The 18,744-nt window shown below is 38.0% G+C and overlaps 1 protein-coding gene across 1 annotated transcript in view; it reads right to left on the bottom strand.

The window, feature by feature from the left end:
* LOC124615821 (solute carrier family 35 member F5) overlaps positions 1–16,099 on the bottom strand; it is a 171,321-nt gene extending 155,222 nt beyond the window's left edge. The window contains exon 1 of the mRNA XM_047143961.1: positions 15,433–16,099. Coding sequence (XP_046999917.1) covers positions 15,433–15,630 — 198 coding nt within the window. The 5' untranslated portion in view covers positions 15,631–16,099. The remainder of the gene's footprint in view (positions 1–15,432) is intronic.
* Between the last annotated feature and the right edge of the window lie 2,645 nt (positions 16,100–18,744).

The raw sequence follows: 18,744 nt of genomic DNA, 5'->3' as shown, positions 1-18,744 counted from the left end.
TGTCGACCTGGGGCTGGGAATTATGCATTACCCAGTCGTCTGTTACGCATCAGATGTGTGGGCCAGCCTTCAGGAGCGCACAGGGAGGAAGAAGAGAAAAAAGAGGATTATCAAATGCAGAAGCAGAGGAACGAGAGGAGAAGGGAAACAAAGAAAGGAAAAGGGAGTCAAAAATAAAGATGAAATAAATAAAGATGACACTGTTCGTACATCAGCGACACAATGCAGAACATTCCCAGTAAATCCCCAGATATGTTCCCCAAGGGAGGTGAAAAAGAATAGCAAGAGGATAGACATGCAGCATGGAAAGGAAAAATGCTGCAAAGGGTGGGGCCCCATGGTAGCCAAGCACAAACCTGTCAAAGAGAGGCGAGACCCCGGGGGGAGGGGGGGGGGGGGGGACGAAGGGTAGGCCTTGGAGTACAGAATTACTAAATTTTTGCTACGTTTGGCTGCATTGTGTAAACAAAAGTCATAAATGCTTTCTAACAACCTGAATGGTGTAATAACTACTGTTTTCAGTATATATTCTTCTGCCACCTGTATCTGAGTATAGGCCTTGGCACAATTCGGCACACTGAAGATCATTGCACCATGTCAAGCATGATTATATTTTCACAACAATGAAACGGGTTAACAGTTTGGTACACTTCTTGCATTAAGTGCTCTATAATCACTGCATAGACACCATGCTCCACTGTTCTTAGGAACCCGGTGCAGTGGAGATGACCAACGACCATATGATGATCAGAAAATGCCTTCTTTTAATGTGCTGGCAAACTTGACTTTAGCTACTGCTAGGCAATCTGGTGGCAAAAGTTTAGGCCTACACGATACTGGAGGACCATCCATGGTATTAATAAGATACACTGTATTATGCTGCACCTGTTTTGGAACTCCAGGGGGCGTATTCAGAGCAGGAAGTCAGCATAATACAGAAGCATATTTGCAGTCCTTTGGTTGCTCAGTTTGGTGCTGCGTATGATCTTGCCGTGGAAGAACCCAGTGGTAGTCTGGCCAGTCACGCTGTAAAGGAATCAAGAACTCACAATGTCAGGTGGCATCACTGGTAGTATGCCGGGAAATCCATACCAATGACTGGCTATGAGACATAGTCCCTAGTCCAATTCCACATGACAATATGAAATTGTTAGCTGCAAAACAGAATGTGGCCAGTGGTCGACAGGGTTGCACCAAGGGTAATCACAGTATGCTCAAATTGGAACCTGTATCTACTAGATATTTTAGTCCAGACCTTCTGTCACTAATAAGCAGGTATTGTGATCCTGCCCAGCAGTCAGCTGTGGCTAAGATCAACTACTGCCGGCATTTGGGAACTAGCGTGGACTTGTACACTTGCGTGCCCGTTCACCAAACTTTTGATGATATCAGCATGCCAACTATTCTGAGTTAGAAGACAAGTTGTTATCTGAGGATTGGCTCCTAGATCTGCGACGATAATGTTTTCTGTCTCGGCTGATACCTTCTCGTGACAGTAGTTCCCAGAGCTGTTTGCAGAGAATGTCTACCTTTGCTGCCAGCAAATCATAATCAATGTGCACAACCACTGCTCATGCTGCTGCTGCTGCTGCTGCTGCTGCTATACTGCTGAAGGGCTCTGCCACAGGATTAACTTGTGCAGGAGTGATAGCCTCTTATACGCAATCCACAAGTTCCGCCATGGCTTCCAATGACATTCCATTTGGAGCACTATCATTGTTGTAACTTGTGGTGGCAGGCAGATTCTCCATATTGCATACAAAGGTTGTTGGGTACTGGTATGGTTTATAACCCCCAATGTCTTCTAGCACGAGCACCTGTCAGACACAGCCTTCTTGTGAAGCGGCGAGTCTTCAGATGAGCTCAGCTTTTAGCTTTATCTTTGTAAGGTTCTCCTGCCAGCAGTGTAATTAAATTATCCTTAACTTGCACAACATATTGATGATCTAGTTGGCTCACTACCATTAAAAACATAATTGCATCAGTGGTAACTCCTGTATAATGAAAACTTTCCTGCACTTGAGTGAACCACAGTATGGGATCATGTGTTCAGAACATATGGATAATCATGACACTCTGGATTCTTCTTGCATGTTGTAATTGTGTTTTTGTGTAGTTCTTTACGCTTGGGTCACGTTAGTGCAGCTGTCAATGCAGCTGTGATTAGAACTGCACAACATTTTTAGGTATGTATCTTCCAAGCCTGCTGGAGTGCGTAAAATATCTACTCTCTGAATTATGTAGAACAATAACTTTATTATCAGATCAGTAAACAACTGCATTCAATTCGCGTATGAAGAGTTGAGAGACGTTTCACATGAATGCAGAATAATCTCTTAAAAAAGCTGAAACAGTTAATGATGAGTCAGTAGTCAAGCTACACGTAACTAAGTATAATCTCTCTAATCTCTCCAAGAATAAGAGAATAGCAAGAAATAATGAGCACTGTCACTGCAACATCATATGTGGTGGCATGTGCAATTCCACTTGACAAGCACATGAAAACACACAGCAGACAACGATGATTTGTCACTACAAGTATTTGAGCTCTGAACCACAGTTAGACTCTGATCACCACCAATAATTGGTGTCCAATGTAAGACAAAAACCACCAGTTGGAAATGACATATCATGAGTTGGTCTCAATTTGAGCAGTATCTTGCTGCAATGTTGGTTAACTTATTCCAAGTACTGACTAAACAACCTAATTACAAAAAATGTGTATACTCAACATAACAAACACAGAAATTGCAGTTTATTTCATAGGTTTGCATGCATAAAGTGGATTTAAAAAGTTGCACTTGATTGAAGCAGTTACTTACATCAATCTTTCCTACCAGCTAATTCGATTTTCCAAATCACATTCATGAAAGAAATAAACTAGATATGTCATGATTTCTTTTTAAATTAGAGAGCAGATAAGATACATAGGAAGCTGAAGAATATCTCTAGATTCTTCATTTAATGCAGGCTTTTGCAAGATACTTTGCATCTAACTTCCAGTCCACCAATTCAAGTTTTTCAACATTTTCATTGTGCACTACCTTTAGTCAGACAAACCTGTGAATATTCACACTTTCCTTCTTTATTATTTGGTGTAAGTCCCACACTCTTGAGAAATATTCTTGGATGAGATGCACAAATGTTTTTCAAGTAGTCTCTTTTGAAGATTCACTCCACTTTCCCATTATCCTTCCAGTAACTTTAAAACTGCCACTTGTTTTACCTACAAGCAGCTATGTGATCTTTCATTTCAGATCCCTTCAAACTGTTATACCTGGGTATTTGTATGAGCTGATCAATTACTACTGTTTGTTATCAAAAGTTTAATCATAAAATATTGCTCATCTCCATTTAGTGACATGGATGATTTTATATTTTTGAAAATCTAAAGTAATTTGTCAATCCTTTCATCACTTTGAAATGTTATCGAAATCTAACTGGATGTTTGACCAGCTTTTTTCAGATAGTACTTAATTACAGCTTGAGGTTGCTATTAATAGTGTGTGCCAGGTCATCAATAAGCAACATGAAAAGCACAATTCTGAATGATAAAGCCATTTTAAATAACCACCATAGGGTGTCAAATTATGTTACACAATATGACCATTATTGCATCAAGTACCTATACATAACACTATCGGCCAGTTTCAGCCTGTTATCACTTTCACATGCAGTTTTTTGTGTGTGTGTGTGTGTGTGTGTGTGTGTGTGTGTGTGTGTGTGTGTGTGTGTGTCATATTTAAAACCCATTTAATGCTCCCTCCCTCCCTCCCTCCCTCCCTCCCTCCCTCCCCCCCCTCCCCTCCCCACTGCATGCACACATGCACACACAGTGTGGGCCTAACTTCACTGGCTGCATACAGGCACACATTCTGTAATATGTCATTTAGTTACACTACATATTACAAAATGTGTGCATGTATGTAGTCTGTCGTGTGCAATACTATATATGCAGAACATGCACTTTTGTGTGTGTGTGTGTGTGTGTGTGTGTGTGTGTGTGTGTGTGTGTTACATAAACATTTTAAATTTTTCAATTAAACTTAATGTAATTATTTAAGTCCTAGAGTAGATGAGACTTTTCACAATGATTGTCATATTCAGTATTTTCTGGTTCAGGGCCCTACTTACACATCAGTACCTCTCCAAAAATTATGTTGTTAGTACAGGGGTGATTCAGAAAGAAAGAACAGATTTCAGTTGTTTACTTCAAACATGAAAGATAGAAACACATGTGCACGTCACAGGATACTGGAAGGTTCAAAGTTTCATGTTCGCATACAGACACTGTATCATACACTCAACATAAACATCGTGCATTGCTCGAGGAACATCGAAACGTAGACCCCTTCATTCCACACATGAATCAACAGGTCCTTGTTTATTGCATCAATAGCTTCAACAATTTGATTTCTCAGCCCATGAAGAATAGCTGTATTTTGCGTACCCATACAGAAAAAATAAATAAATAAATAAATCACAATATGTGAGGTCTGGGAGGTCAAAAGCAATGATCAAGATCTCTTCCAGTCCAACATTTGGGGGCAGTGGTGTTAAGATAATATTGCACTTCAAAGGTGCCATCATGCATAACAATGAAATAATTAGGATCTTTGCGAAGCTGAGGAAGCACCCAATTTTGCAGCATGTCCAGATACGACATTCTCGTCAAAGTTCCATCTGCAAAAAAGGAAGGTCCATAAACTTTAAACCCAAAAATGGCATAAAATACACTCAGTTTCAGTGAGTCTCCTTCACATTTGACAAGGACACCAAGATATTATCTCTTCTAAATTCTTAAATTACAGTGGTTTACTGTGCCTGACAGATGAAATGTCAATTCATCCGAAAAGATGAGACATTTGGAAAAATGTGCTCTGCAATGACCTAGAGAATGAAACGCAAAATTTGTACCTTATATTATGGTTGCAGACACAATTGCTGCAGTAATTGCAACTTGTAAGGCATCATATACAGATGTCGTCTCCAAACATGCCACATCGTCATTTGAGGAAGCTGAAGTTCCTGACCTACTCATCTTGCAGACTTCCAAGGGTTCCACTGAACGTTTCTCGGATAAGCTCAGCATTTTCATCAGATGTGCATAGCCCACCAGTGCTCTTCCCTTTGCATACGCAACCAACTTCCAAAAATTTTGTATGCCAATCAGAAATCTGCTTGCGCAGAGACAGTTTGTTGCTGAATTGATGGCAGAATGCACACTGCTCTTGATCAGTGGATTGACTTCACACAAATTCCAACACATAAAATGATTTCTGTTCTGGTGTACACACCAAGTTGATATAAACAAACAACAGTACAGCTAGGTCAAAACTTTGAACCTTCCTCTATCCAGGGACATGTGCAATGTGTTTCTGTCTTCCATATTTTGTCTTTAATAAACAATTGATCTCTCTTCTTTCTTTCTTAATCACCTGATGAAGGTCAACACAACAATTAACAAAATTTGTTCTTTTTGTTTTTTGAATTTTCATTTCAGTGGGCATAATGTATTTCCCCTGGTAATGCATATTACTGAAAATGCATTGGTATTACTAGTTAAGTATGAAACACACCACCAACACAACCACATTTAAAAATGGCCGGTGGCTAAAACTGAACAACGTTAACATACATCTGATGCAATAAAGGTCATCTTATACAACAGAATTAGATAGCATATGGTGGTTATTTAAGAAGGTTTTATCAGTCAAAAATTGCATTGAGGCTGTGGACCCAAACAAAAAGAAGCTAATGGATGAACAGCAAGAGTCCCCAACATGCACATGTCTATGGAGCACACCGCACATACTTCTACATCTGTAGATCTCACAACATTCAATATATCAATGTGGCAAACTACGTCCTCCTTATTGACAAACTTTCATTCCAGTCACAAATGTAATTTCATACTCCACAATATATTCTTAGGAAAGTCAACACTGACAAAACTATTTCACCTGTTGTACAAGATGCAGGAGACACACGAAATACCCTGAGACTACAAGAAGATTGTAATGATTTCAATTGCAAAGATAGCAGACTGTGACAAGAGTAAATATTACCAGACCAGTAGTTTATGTATGCATGGTTGCAAAATACTGATAAAAATTATTTACAGAAGCTTGCTAAAACTGGTAGAAGCGACATCGGTGAAGATCTGTTTATGTTCCAGAGAAATGTAGGAACACGCTAGTCCACACCGACATTATGACTTATCTTAGAAGATAGGTTAAAAAAAAGTTCAACTGACATTTATAGCATTTGTAGACTCTGAGAAATCTTTTGACTATTTTGAATGGAATACACTCGTTCGATGTAGCTGGGGTATAATAAAGGGACCAAAAGGTTATATACAAATTGTACAGTTATAAGAGTTGAAGGGCATGAAGGTGAAGCAGGATCTTTCCATTTTAAATTAACACAATTATGAAGGGAAATTTACCTTGAGCGCTTAGATTTTGATGTAATTTGGTGTACCTAGTGTCCCTGCATAGTTATGAATGAAAAACATAAAAATTTTTTTCGTCATTCCATTAAAAATTTTTAAGTGTTGAATTTTCAAATGTTCATTAAAAATTGCTACACTCAAGGATAATTAATTGTCATTTTCTCTGAAACTAGATGAAGTACAGACCTGCAAAACATGTCATTTTAAGGTTCTATAGATGAGCTTTCATTTGGTAAACAACCTGACAGTGTTTAAAATTTAAAAGTTTTTTGAAATTTTAAATATCTAAAACAGCCATATTTTGAAAAATCACAAAAATTTCCTAGCACTGTACTCTTACGCTTCCCAAAGTTTCATTTTTGGATCATCATTGGATTAGGACATACTAGGAGTAAACGTTAACATGCCTCTGGAGGAATAGGAAACAGCAGCTCTAGCATTACCACAAAATCCAGGTTAAGGAAAAAACTGAACTACTCCAGCATTAAAAAAAAATGGTAATGGCTAATATGAATTTCATTGTATATATTCTAGACAGTGCTTTTATTTATTTACTTTCAAATTCCAGGTTTGCAGATTTAAGACATTGAGATAATAAGATGGAGAAAAGCAACAAGTGTGCAATCTCACATTGCTTCAGTCCTTTAGGAACAGTGAACCATAATTGCCAAACAAAAGGTGAAAACTATTTTAGAATGGAAATGTACACTTTTTTGTGAAATTCGAAAAATTGCAAAAAATTGTGATAGTGTAGAAACACACTTAGTACATTTTGAAAAGAGCAGGCTGCTCAAGCTGAAATGGATGCTGGCCACAATGCAGGGCCAGACTCGAATCAAGAACCCACTTTTATTTCTCAGCTCAGGTTTTGCGGACCCTTAACACTTCTCTTCAAGAGGCAAAAGAGTCTCCTGTAAATAGAAAAACGATGGCATCTAAGAGATATTCTGCAGGAAAGAGACAAAGAACTGATTCTACTATGAAAAGGAATCTTTTTGTCAAGACGAAGTGCTCTGACAGTGACAACAAAGGTGTCAGATAACACTGTTTCAATCAATGTGTACAGCAACTTCACAAATTCAAGCACCAGAAAAAGCCATGATTTTAACATGCCTGCATGAATCTTTGAGCGTAAGGAAGATAAGGCAAGTGTTCAATGCCCCAAATTACATGATTCAGCAAGCAAAGGAGCTATTACAGAACAGAGGCATCTTGGAAAATCCATATAAAAAAAAAAAACCAGAGAAAAGTCTGCCAGTAGTAACTGCCCATACCATTTGATCATTTTATGACATACACAGGGCCATGGGTGGAGTAAAGGATTGTGTTTCAATGAAGAACAGCAATGGTCAGAAAATTAAAGTTTCAAAGAGAGTTGCGCTTTATAATTTAAAGGAAGCATACAGATTGTTTACATAAAATTTTCCTAACATGCCTCCTAGTTTTTTCCAAATTTGCAGAGTTCAGGCCTAAAAAATTATTCTAGTAGGCCCTAGTGGTACACACATAGTGTGTGTACGTGTCATTCACTACAATTTGAAACTTATGACTGAAAATGCTAAGTCGAACTCAGTACAAAAAGAGAAATACAGATAAACACTGCCTTGCAAAGGCTCTTTGCAATCCACTGTCAACAGAGCATCACTTGAAAGACTGTAATTCATATCTTGGAAATCAGGAAATTGAGATCACAGGTCAGAAGACATTTCTAAGAAATGCTGGTAGACAATGTCACCTTCAACAGTGATGCTGGTAGACGATGTCACCTTCGACAGTGGATTTCTGTGGACATGTGCAAATAGGAAACATTACAAAAATCAACAACAGATTCATCAATTTATTTTGCAATAAGCTGTCTATGTTTGTCCATCAAGACTTTACAGGCAAAAAAAAAGTTAATTTATGAAACACATTAGAAGCAGCCTAAAGGATTCACAGTTTGCTGTGTACTGTGATTTTTCAGAGAACTACTCATTTGTGATGCAGGATGAGAGGTCCAGAGCTACCACTGGACTAGTGAGCAAGCCACTGTCAACCCATTTGTTGTGTAATACAAAGGAGAAACAGATATAGAGCATCTCAGTTATGCTGTTATTTCAGACTGTCTTTAACATAACACTGCGACTATCTACTGCTTCCAGAAAAACCTCACCGACTTTTCAATAAAGCACTTTGAATCTAAAACAATATATTCTTTTCTGATGGTGCTGCTGCTCAGTATAAAATAAGAGAAACTTCTACAATCTAGATTTCCATCAAGTTGATTTCAGCAGAGAGGCTGAATGGCACTTTTCAGCAACAGCTCATGGAAGAGAGCCTTGTGATGGATTTGACAGCACAGTCAAGAGGTTGATAGCCCAAGAAAGTTTGCAACATCCATACAACAATCAAATTCTTACACATCAGCAGCTTTTCAACTAAGCAGGGAAAACATCTCTGGAGTACTCTTTACATTTGTAACTTTGCTCAAAATGACATGACTAAAACCAACAGAGCCTCTACAGTTAATTCTAGTAGAAGAAGTTGTGAGAGGCACAGATGTCCATAAATTTTTTTAATGATGTCTTGAAGCCTTCAAGCTGCCATTTTCTTTATTTCCTGTATGATTGTACAAATTCGGCTTAAGGCCATTTTCAAGTATTTTATGGATGATGTTTTGGTAACAGATGATGTCATGTGTTATGAGCATAACATGATGCATAGTAGCAACAACATATATGACATCATTTATTACCAAAAAATCATCCATAAAATACTTGAAAATGGCCTATGGCCGAATTGTACAGGAACTAAAGAAAATGGCAACTGAAGGCTTCACGAAATCATTAAAAAAATTTATGAACATCTGTGCCTCTCACAACTTCTTCTATTAGAATTAACTGTAAAGGCTCTGTTGGTTTTAGTCATTAATAATGACTGGTGCAGTATTGAGTAAAATGGTTTTTGGAAGACAACAATTACTGTGTCCATTTGATAGTTTGATCCATGGCTTTCAGGAAGTCGTGTGAGAAAAGCCGAAGATGGATTTCATGTAACAGATATTACTGGAGTCCATGTTATTTGACATGGAGGAGGTCATTCTGTTTACGATATGGCATTATGTTTGAATATGTTGTAAGCTTCTACAACTAATATATGTCAATTACATTGGTCAGTAGTTTTGGAGAGCACTTCTCCTAGCTTCTCATAGACATTACCTCTGCTGTCTTTCAGCCATTAAGCACAATCCCCCTCCCTTATAATGGATCTACATAACAGTGGTAAAGAGGGAGGGGCTAATTCAACAGTGTTCTATATACAATCTGAAGATCTTATATGTTTAGTGATTTCATCCATTTCCCCATGTTACCGACATTAATATCTGTCACTTATCTTTGGAGTGGTGCAAGTATTACACTGGTGCAGTCAGCCTGGATCCTCCCTTGGACAGGAACATTTGGAAACAGAGTTCGGCATTTTTGCTTATTCTTTGCCACCCTCAGTTTCAGTTCCTGCACCATCTATGAGTGCCTAGACACTAACTTTCATGTCAATAGTTTTTAAATATCACCTGAAATTCTTTAAGTTTCATGAAAGATTTCAATAAGATTCTGTTAGGGTAGTCATTTGAAGACTTCACACATTGCTCAGTTTATAATAATCCTGATAATTGTGTCAATCTATAGCAGGTGTTTCATTCTCTTTATTTATACAAGTTCATAAATTCATTACCACTGTACACATATGCACTGTTCGTCATGTTTAATAATAAGCTGAAATTACTTGTATTCTTAATATCTGTGTACTTGTTTGTAATCAGATTGTTTGGTACACGTCTCCAACATGTTAATTAACAGTGCACTAGTATAATGCTCAAAGCAATCATAATTAATATTATGCTAACATACATTAATTAAAATGTTTTTGTTTCGCATTTATGTTGGTCACGTTGATTATTAATGGTGACTAGGATCTAAGTCTGACATCCTTGCTCTTCCCATCATGAACTTAGTCTTTTAAAGCTATTTCAACTCCATTACCCCTGGAAGTCATGTAGTGATAAACTCTTGTCAGCCACTTACTGCTAACCACTAGCAATATGACAACAATGCCATCCTGGGTGATTAAATATCAGTGTAACTAATCTCTCATTTCCTGATTGCAGTCACATCTGAGCTACTTTTATTTTATCTATCCCACTTGCACACTCAATCTTTTTCTCAAGACACCTTTCAATCTCCTCATACTTGCCTATTCTCCTAATGGTAGCCAGTATTTGTAATCAGTTATCACTCAATCTCCTGTGCTACATTTACATTCTTGTCCTACTCCAGGTCCTAACTGGTTCATTCCATGTCACTTCAACCAATTTTGACAAAATGTTCCAGCTGACAGTCTCAGATTCGGCTGAAATTTAGCACGCCAATGCTACCAAGTGTCAAACACTCATGTACAAAATTTTAAGTTCCCCTGCCAATTAGTTCCAGAATTATGGCTTGTGAAAGAAGGTGACGTGATCCGGAAATTGCAACACGCATCTGGCAATCTATCTTCAGACCCAACTTCAGGTCTTAATAACTTTGAAACTATTCCGCACAGTCCAATGAAATTTTTACAACCCAGTAACTTCCACTTACAGAACACACACTATGAATCAAAACACCAACAACATATTTCTGAGGGAAAATCAAAATTCCAAAATGTGATTTAAAAAATCTAATTACTTTAAAAGATATATATTGTAGGTGCCCTCTATGCCAAATATATTTCACTCAAAAAGGGTATAAATTTTTCTGTGGTAATCTTAATGTAGCCTAAACACATACAGAACTCATCTTGTCCATATCAGTCACACAAACAGAGTTATATACACACAAAAATACAAAAATTTGAAAAATTGCCTGAAAAACACGGATTTTCGAAGTGTGGTAGCACAAAAGGGACAAGTGATATCCAAGCCAAATTTCAAACACTGCATAAGTAGACCATAATATAATATGTGGCAAAATTTCAACTTGTTATTGCAAGGCATTTGTGTACAATAAAAGTTGATAGAGATGTATTTGGTTCTGTTTCTTTTAACACGATTTAGCAAGTAATAGTGATGATGCAGACAGCTTGTTTTGCAGCAATTGTTGGGAACCATTACGCAACATAAAGTTAAGCAATGGTAGTTTTCAGGGACAGAATGAGTCATTGTTAGGCAGGAACAGCAAAGGAAACAAGCAACAATTACAGGTTACTCATGTTTTTAAGATTGTAGTTCAGACTGGTCAGTACTGTTGTGGAAAGTCAGTATGGAGGCAGAAGAGTGTACTAGTGGTGCTTTTGTTCAAACAAGTTGCAGTATTGGTAGAGCACAAGCATCTGAATGTCATAAAACAACAAATGGAACAAAATGTGGCATTCGCTTTGTACTGCATGATCTGGATGAATCGGACCAAGATTTGTTGCTATGGAGATCTGGGATACACCCTGTGGGCACAAGAAGTACAGTTCCAGGAAACTTTAGTGTTTGTTATCATCATCTGAAAGTGTTTCTGGATAAGTGTTCTTTCCTACAAAGAAGTTGTTTCGATCCATTTAGAATTCATAAGAAGACAGTGAAGTGTAGCCTCAGAGAAATTGATATAAAATCAGTATTGAAAGTGAATCAGTGCGAGGGACTTAACATGAAACCAGGACAAAAGTTATGTTCCAGGTGTGTTACACTGCTAAAAAATGAAGAATATTCTGATAATTTACATGACAGTGACGAAGAAAATCAGCCACCTACAACCACAGCGGATGAGCAATTAAATACTTCAGTGAATGCTCTTGGTTTGTCTCCTATGAAGACACACAAAGTTAGGAAAAGAGAGAGACCCAGCTGTGGTAGAAGAAAACTACAAGAAGCTCAAATGGAATTAAAACACAAAATAGCTGCACACTAATGGTGGAAGAGGAAGAACTATCTGCTCCAAAGGAACAGAAATCATACCGGAAATGCTCTGATTTGGACAAAATTGTGCATGATTTGAAAGAAAAATGTGCCATATCCACACACCAGAAAAAAGTAGCTATTCTTACCCTTGCACCTTCCAGCTGATCTATTGACTACACTGCAAAGGAATTCAATGTAGCTACATATATGGTAAAGCAAGCTAGGAAAATAAAAGCAACCCAAGGAGTGCTTCCACAACTTCAGCAGGCTCAGGGTAAGCAACTGAGTTCAGAAATAAAGGTGCTAGTGTCAGTTTTATGAAAATAATGACTACAGCCGAATAATGCCTGGATAAAAAGACTATGTAATGGTGAAAATGGGAAATGTACGTGTACAGATGCAAAAAAGACTGTTGCTATGCAACATATCAGAACTATATGTAGAATTCAAGGAAAAGTATCCCAATACCAAAGTAGGTTTATCGTCTTTTTTCAACCTTCGGCCAAAATGGGTAGTGCCTGTAAGTGCAAGTGGCACACACAATGTTTGTGTGTGTGAGACCCATCAAAATGCTAAGATGATGTTTGCTGCTATAAAGGATTCTGGTCTCGATTACAAAGATGTAACGAAGCTGCTAGTGTGTGACATCAGTTTCTACCAGTGCATGATACACAGGTGTGAAAAGTCTCCTGGTAAGGCAAATCTTGCAGAACACATGAATAACAAACTGTATGGTGAACTCCTTATGGATGACAATGAACTTGTTTCTTATAAACAATGGACACACATGGATCGCACAAGTCTAGAGACAAAGCAAAGTACAGTGGAAGATTTTGTTGAAATGTGTTGACAGAAAATGGACAAAACTGACCACACACAGCTTCACAGCAACAGCACAATCGGCTTACCTCCAGTTTTGTAAGGATAATTTGAAACAAGATGAAATTATAGTAATACTAGACTTTTCTGAAAATATGCATTTATAGTTCAAGATGCCATCCAAGGATATCATTGGGACAACAGTCAAGCAACTCTCCAGCCATTTGCGATTTACTTTAGAGGTGAATCAGGTGATGTGTCTGTCATGAACCTGTGCGTTTTTAGTGACTGTTTAATTCATGATTCCATTGCAGTTCATGCCCACATTCGCACTGTCAGGGCACATGTGAAAAACAAGCTGCCTCACATACATTCTGCGAAATATTTCAGTGATGGGGCAGTTAGTCAGTACAAAAACTGTAAAAATCTCAAAAATTTATGGGTGCATTACCATGATTTTTAGATTCACGCAGAATGGAATTTTTTTGCAACAAGTCATGGTCAAAATGTATGTGATGGTATTGGTGCCATCATTAAGTGCATGGCATCACGAGCTATTTTTTTCTGCAGCACTCTACAGAAGGTCACATTCTAACACCTCTTCAGTTATTTACCTGAGTACAGAAAAATATCTCTGGCATACAATCATTCTATGTTTCAAAAGATGAGGTGAAATCAGTCGAAGAGTTGCTAAAATGCAGACTAGAACACGTTAAAACTGTTCCAGGCACAAGGAGCCATCATCACTTCTCTCCAGCGGACTCTGACAATGTGCAGATGAGCAGACTGTCCGGTTATAACTATAGGTTCATGCACAACATGTGTTTTCACAGTGTGTCTGACTCAGGATTCAGAAGCAAAAGCAGCAACATACAACCAGGTTGCTATGTTATTGCTGTTTATGATAACAAATAGTACTTAGGATGTGTTTCAGAGTGCTGTGAAGCAGAAGGTGGTGTATTTGTGAACTTCATGGCACCAGCAAGATCATTTCATTGGCCACGTTTGGCAGACAGGTGTTCGATTCCTTTTGAACATATTCTTGTGACAGTTCCAGTTCCTACCACAGTATCAGGAAGACAGTACAATTTACCACTCAATGTACAGAGTACAGCAGCTAAAGTGTGGGAGAACTTCTGTTCGAATCACAATTGACTGGTTTTTAGTAGTTAAGGTGCAGCAAACATTAATGATAGGTAGTGATTAAACAGTTGTGAGAGAGGATAAGAAGAGGCAGAACAGTTTACGATATGTTTTTACAAAATTGTGATGTGGAACAATGGCCACATCACCAAATACATCTGTCAACTTCCATTGTACACAAATGTCTTGCAATAAAATGCTGAAATTTTGAGATATATATCATTATGGTCTACTTATGCAGTGTGTGAAATTTGGTCTGGAAACCACTTGTCCCTTTTGTGCTACCACACTTCGAAAATCCATGTTTTTCAGGTAATTTTTGTATTTTCATGTGCATGTAACTCAGTTTTTGTGACTGATATGGGCATGATGAGTTCTGTGTGTGTTTAGGCCACATTAAGCTTACCACAAAAAAATTATACCCTTTTTTGAGTGAATTATATTTGGCGTAGAGGGCACCTACAGTATGTACCTTTTAAAGTATTACATTTTTTTAATCATATTTTGGAAATTTTTATTTTCCCTCAGAAATATGTTGTTGGTGTTTTGATTCATGGAGTGTGTTCTCTAAATAGATGTTACTGGGTTGTAAAAGTTGCAGTGGACTGTGTGGAATAGTTCCAAAGTTATTAAGACCTGAAGTTGGGTCTGAAGATAGATTGCTAGATGCAGGTTGCAATTTACAGATCACGCCACCTTCTTTCATAAGTCTGGAACTAATTGGCAGGGGAAACTAATACTTTGTACACGAGTGTTGCACACGTAGTAGAATTAGCGTACTAGATTTCAGTCAAATCTGAGACTATGAGCTGGAGCCCCTGGTTGAACTGACATGGAATGACCCAACTGTATATAAATAGCCCTCCCTACTCATCATACTTATGTCTAGTTTCCTGACACCTAAATATCTGGTTGCGGCAACATATTTCATGCAGATTGTCATCTCCTTTCACTGAATCTTGCTGCGATAATTTCTAGACAGTAATAGACCAAATCTTTTTTTATCTTAGATGGATATTTTCGGTAGTCATATGTTAACTTCTGCTAAGTTTTCTAACAGTGTAAACAAGAACATGTATTTAACAAAGAAACCCAACATTACATATTTTATTACCTTGGTCAGCTCTGACGATGACACCCAAATAATATCAACTAGCAGGAGAACAAATAAGCCCAGAAGCAAACGCTGTGATTTATTCAACATTCCGCTGAATGATGCGCCAACATCTATAAGTCTCACAACAAGACTCATTCTGGTCCATAATGTTCTCAAGAGTTCACAATTTTCCTCTCTTTGACTACATAGCTGCATATACTACTTGTCATATGGGGGCGTTAACACGTAAGTCGAGATAACAGTTTTCACTTGGCGAAGAATACATCCCGGGTGCTATCTGATTTCCGCATAACAAACTATAAACTTGTCACTGCAAACAAGCAGTCCATGTATTGTTCGGCGATTTAAAACGATTACAAACTAATGCAATTCCAATAAAAACAAGACTCGGATACGCGGGTAATAATTTCATAACAGTTGAAACATCGCCATCAGACATTGACGTCATTTGCAGACGACGTTCTTAAACATCACATGAGAATGACAGTGCTGTTGCCACACGCGCCAACAAACTTCAAAAAAGTTGCCGTAGGAAGAGAAACGTGTAATTTGCAGTTGTCAAACGTTTGGTGGGGGATGACACCACTTATATAACTATCTTCCCTCGGTACCACAAAAACATTTTTGGTAATCGGTCCAATTGTTAAGATCTGTGGCGTACGCAGTGTACCAACCTCCTTGCACTGTACAATTGTTAAAAGGTCTTTGCTATACAGACCATAGGACTTGTTTAGAGGACTTTGCGCGCAACGGACACGAATCTAAAGTCTTCGAAAGGGAAAAATCATAGTTATCGTAGGCATGACGGTCGTCAGAGCGCAGTCTAATTCCCGTAGCAGTGGCATTTCTAAACTAGGAAATAGTTGGATCGCATCCCTGAAGTGCATTATAATTAAAATGCAGACAGTGTGAAAAAATTCTCTGCATACAAGTGTAATAACAGCGTATAACTGATCCAATGTTGTTTTCGTTTTTAGAACAATTTTCTAGAGTATGTGGAAGTTCAGTAGCATATTCCCCATCTATGTGTGTAGATATTCATTCGTTTGAGAGAATAGATGGAGGCCATAGGTGTACCGAGAGGGTGGCGGGATAGGTACACCAGGGCCGTAGGCACAGAAGGAGCGCAAAATTCGTCGAAAAAAAAGACAAAACGACGGATTAAGAATTAACCAGGAGAGGCGTGTGAGCTATCCTACGCACCTCTTCCTATCCTCTGTGTGTGATAAGAAGCCTTTCCTCTGACCACCGATTGTAAGTAACCATGGTGTTGCCACAGTGTCATTTCATCAAAGAAGCATAATAATAAAAAAAAAGAGCGCTACCGAACACACGTCTATCGCTGGCACAGTTTATGTAACAGCACTACTGTTGGTATGCAGGGATGCCACTTGCAGCTTCCTCATGCTCAACACTGGAGTTCTTGCCAATGCTTTCCAACATTATTCCAGGATCTCAAAGCTCGGGCAGTGATTGATGAAGGAAATGTGCTATTTTACCGGTGGCTTCCGATTTTTGCCGATTTATTATGACTGAGGACTGGAACGAGAAATGATACTGGAAAAATCAAGGAACAAAGATTGAGGGGATATGTAATTTACTTGTCCCTCCAGCCAGTACTTTTGCTATTTCCAAGGTTTAGTTGATACGATCTGTTGTGTAAATAAAAACAAATTAATGAAAGAACCTTCTGTGGCTGATTAATAATATTATGGAGATTGTCAGTCACTGTGCCTACAGACAGTTATACTTTGTTCATCTGAATTGAACGCTCATGCAAACAACTATATGCTCTGCCATTTGTCATTGGCTGCATTGCTCAGGCATCTGATATCATAAGAATTATGTATTAAGCCGGTTTCACACACGCATCAAAGGTGTCGCCACAGCTAGTAGCATACTGCAGTTGCATGTACGACCTCCCAGTTTTTAGTGGAACAACTTAATAGACGCCACTTTTGTCATGCCAAGCTCAACTTGGTTGTACTTCATTGCGCCAGTTTCCTTCCAGCACTGCTCCCTGGTGGCAGTATTTAGAAACACAAGTATTCTGTCACAGCAATGGTCGAGAGGTACATTTTCGCTCCTTCTGGAACTACAAGAACAGCAACCTATGACTGATTTTCTGCAGCAGTGGGTGTATATGTGCTTATGGGGAGAGGAGAGGTCTATATTTGCAAACCAATGACGTAGTCCACAATCTTAAAAGATTTTTGGGTGAATAAATAAATAAACTTAATACATGTAACCAAAAAAGCAAGTTGTATAAACACTCGTGACTTGTGTTACGGAGCATTTTGTAAGATGTGAATTATTTGAGGGAATTAGTTCCACACTGTGATGTCGCAGCTCTTAAACTAAAAACTGGTTATTCTAAATGCCTGTATAAAAGAATACAATACGATTCTAAAATCTTGGAGGAGTGGCATCTCTGCAGATGATACTTATACGCAAGCTACTGATTCTTTTGCTATTGCAGACACCGTTTTCGTCCCCGAGTTTTATTTATTTCATAAATTTGTTAGTGGCCCCTGATTTATCCCTGTGCGAATTTTGATACAAAATTTGGCTTTCGTCTTCCTTGTATTTAACTCTTGTCACAGCTCTAATGCCACAACCTGCACTATAACATTCATACTCAAGCAAAGCATTTGACTCAGTATCACATGAGATAATTGCTAAAAAATTAGAATATTAAGTTGTTGTAGACAAACCACTTAATTTGATTAAGTCATAAATAAATTATATATGTTAAGGGGATACGGAATCACCTATCCCCGCAATGTTAATATATGCCTACTATAGGGAACATTTTCTCACAAACTACTGGAGACAGAGAGGTAAAAATTTTACTGTATGTGCATTCATATGTTACAACAATACTGAAACAACAGTTTATTGTCAAAGTATTTTCTTACAGAGATATTGTACATTTATTTTTAAGTAAATTTTTTCCATCGCTTTTTACTAGACTATCACCCCTAAGTCTTTTGTAAATCAAGTAATTAAAAAATCGTTGTTTCAGTATGTAATAGGGACCTATGTCACTACGTCATAAAAATTTCAGACTTCTAGGTTGACCAGTACCTGAGATAATGTTCCTAGATGAAGTAAAAAGTAAACTTACGGGAAACGGAGAAAGAATATTAAAACATTCCTGATCCGTAGCTAATACCCCCTTCACAGTCTTCATAATCATCTTCAAGTCTTCTTTTGGCACCCCTCTGCACCTGTCTTGCTTTTTTCACTAATGTCTTGATTATATTATCAGCATGCCTTAGTCTGTGCTGATCTAAAAAGAACATAGCA

Source organism: Schistocerca americana, chromosome 5 (assembly GCF_021461395.2).
Source record: "Schistocerca americana isolate TAMUIC-IGC-003095 chromosome 5, iqSchAmer2.1, whole genome shotgun sequence".
In the NCBI taxonomy this organism is placed as follows: Eukaryota; Metazoa; Arthropoda; class Insecta; order Orthoptera; family Acrididae; genus Schistocerca; species Schistocerca americana.
Note: the sequence above shows the minus strand (reverse complement) of the source record. Positions and strands in the feature narration are given on the sequence as shown.